This window comes from Cyprinodon variegatus, unplaced genomic scaffold (assembly GCF_000732505.1).
Source record: "Cyprinodon variegatus isolate N-32 unplaced genomic scaffold, C_variegatus-1.0 Scaffold522, whole genome shotgun sequence".
In the NCBI taxonomy this organism is placed as follows: Eukaryota; Metazoa; Chordata; class Actinopteri; order Cyprinodontiformes; family Cyprinodontidae; genus Cyprinodon; species Cyprinodon variegatus.
The window spans coordinates 426949-428673 of NW_015150975.1; the positions used below are offsets into that span (position 1 = coordinate 426949).

Genomic DNA, 1725 nt, shown 5'->3' on the forward strand with positions numbered 1-1725 from the left:
GCTTGATGCTAACATGTTGTTATCTGTCAGAATTCTGAGATTAAAGTCAGAATCCTGAGAAAAAAGTCAGGTTTCTGACTTTTTTCCGCATACCAAAATGAAATAAAATTTAAAAATCAGTTAACCTTTTTTTTTCAGTGGCCCTAATCCTTTTCTGTAGATATCTGCTAAATGTGGAGTTTTTAGTTTTTTTCCTGAAAGATTGACTGAGAACTTTATAAATGTGGGACTGGTAAATGTGTGTAGTTTTAACATGTGAAACTGATTTTCTCCCAATCTGCAGGCTGTGTTCAAGAAGAAAAAATTCCAGAGCACACTTAGGCCTTTCACCTCTGGATTCAAACTGGAGGACTACATTATAGGAAAGCAGATCGGTAAAGGCTCCAACGCGGCCGTGTATGAGGCTGCAGCTCAGTTCGCCCGCCCTCAGCGGTCTGAAGACAACGCTTCGCTGCAGGAACTAAAGGATAACGAAGAGGAAGTCCAGGCGGTGCGATCGGCAGCATGCTGCTCCCTAAGAAATTTCCCCTTGGCTATAAAAATGCTGTGGAACATTGGGGTAAGTACCTCCATCTCTACCATGTGTAGCTCTAATGAGTAAAAATGACGCAATTTATGTTTTTGTTTATGTTGTTCTAAAGGCTGGATCATCAAGTGAGGCTATATTGAAATCTATGTCACAAGAGCTTGTACCTGCTGGCCCTCTCGCCTTAAAGCAGGATAAGGAGCACATCACTCTGGATGGGTAGATTCTTTTGTGTTCCGTTTCTTTTCGTCTTGTCCTGCTGTTCAGATGAAAGGGCGACAAACATCCTGATGAACCTCTGTTGTCTCTTTTGTAACGCAGACACTTTGGTTCCCTTCCTAAAAGAGTCTCAGCTCACCCAAACGTGATCAGAGTGCATCGAGCTTTCACGGCAGATGTGCCGCTGCTACCAGGCGCCCAGGAAGAGTATCCAGATGTGCTGCCACCCAGACTCAACCCTGCAGGCCTTGGAAACAATCGCACTCTTTTCCTTGTCATGAAGAAGTAAGACGTTGTAATGATGCATTTCAGGTTTTAAACTTAAATTGTCTGATTAAACGGCTGTCATTTATGTTTCTGCAGCTATCCATGCACATTACGTCAGTACCTGCAGGTTTCCACACCCAGCCGCTGGCAGGGCTCTTTAATGGTGCTGCAGCTCCTAGAGGGGGTGGACCATCTGTGCAGGCAGGGTGTTGCTCACAGGGATCTGAAGTCAGACAACATTCTGCTGGAGTTTGATTCAGGTCACATTTTAAAGCAAACACCCAACAAACTTGCTTTTATTCCAAATTTTATCACTTTTGCTTTAATATTGGTGACATCTTTCCTTATTTGTTTTCTTCCTGCAGGTGGCTGCCCCCGTTTGGTAATCACTGACTTTGGCTGCTGCCTCACTCAGAATGACTGCAGCCTACAGCTGCCGTTCAACAGCATGTATGTCGATAAAGGAGGGAATGTTTCACTCATGGCTCCTGAGGTAAGTCCAAATACTTCCTTTTTTGTTTTTAGGTATATGTGACGTTATGTTGGTCAGTATTTGTTTTCTAATTAACCACTGTAGATTAGGGCTGCAACTACTCATTATTCTGCAAATCAATTAATCTGTTATTTTGTTTTTTTATTAATTGATTAATAATTTGATAGCCAAAGGTTCATTAAATTATTAATTTCATTTTTGCAAAATTAAAGTAGGTGAA

General features: G+C 41.9%; 1 protein-coding gene across 1 annotated transcript in view; it reads left to right on the forward strand.

Annotated features, from left to right (window-relative positions):
- Positions 1-268: 268 nt before the first annotated feature.
- pink1 (PTEN induced putative kinase 1) overlaps positions 269-1725 on the forward strand; it is a gene marked incomplete at its 5' end in the record, with an annotated part of 5717 nt that continues 4260 nt past the window's right edge. Inside the window, 5 exons of the mRNA XM_015391037.1 lie at positions 269-559; positions 642-745; positions 848-1030; positions 1109-1272; positions 1378-1505. Of these exons, the coding sequence (XP_015246523.1) occupies positions 269-559; positions 642-745; positions 848-1030; positions 1109-1272; positions 1378-1505 (870 nt within the window). The remainder of the gene's footprint in view (positions 560-641; positions 746-847; positions 1031-1108; positions 1273-1377; positions 1506-1725) is intronic.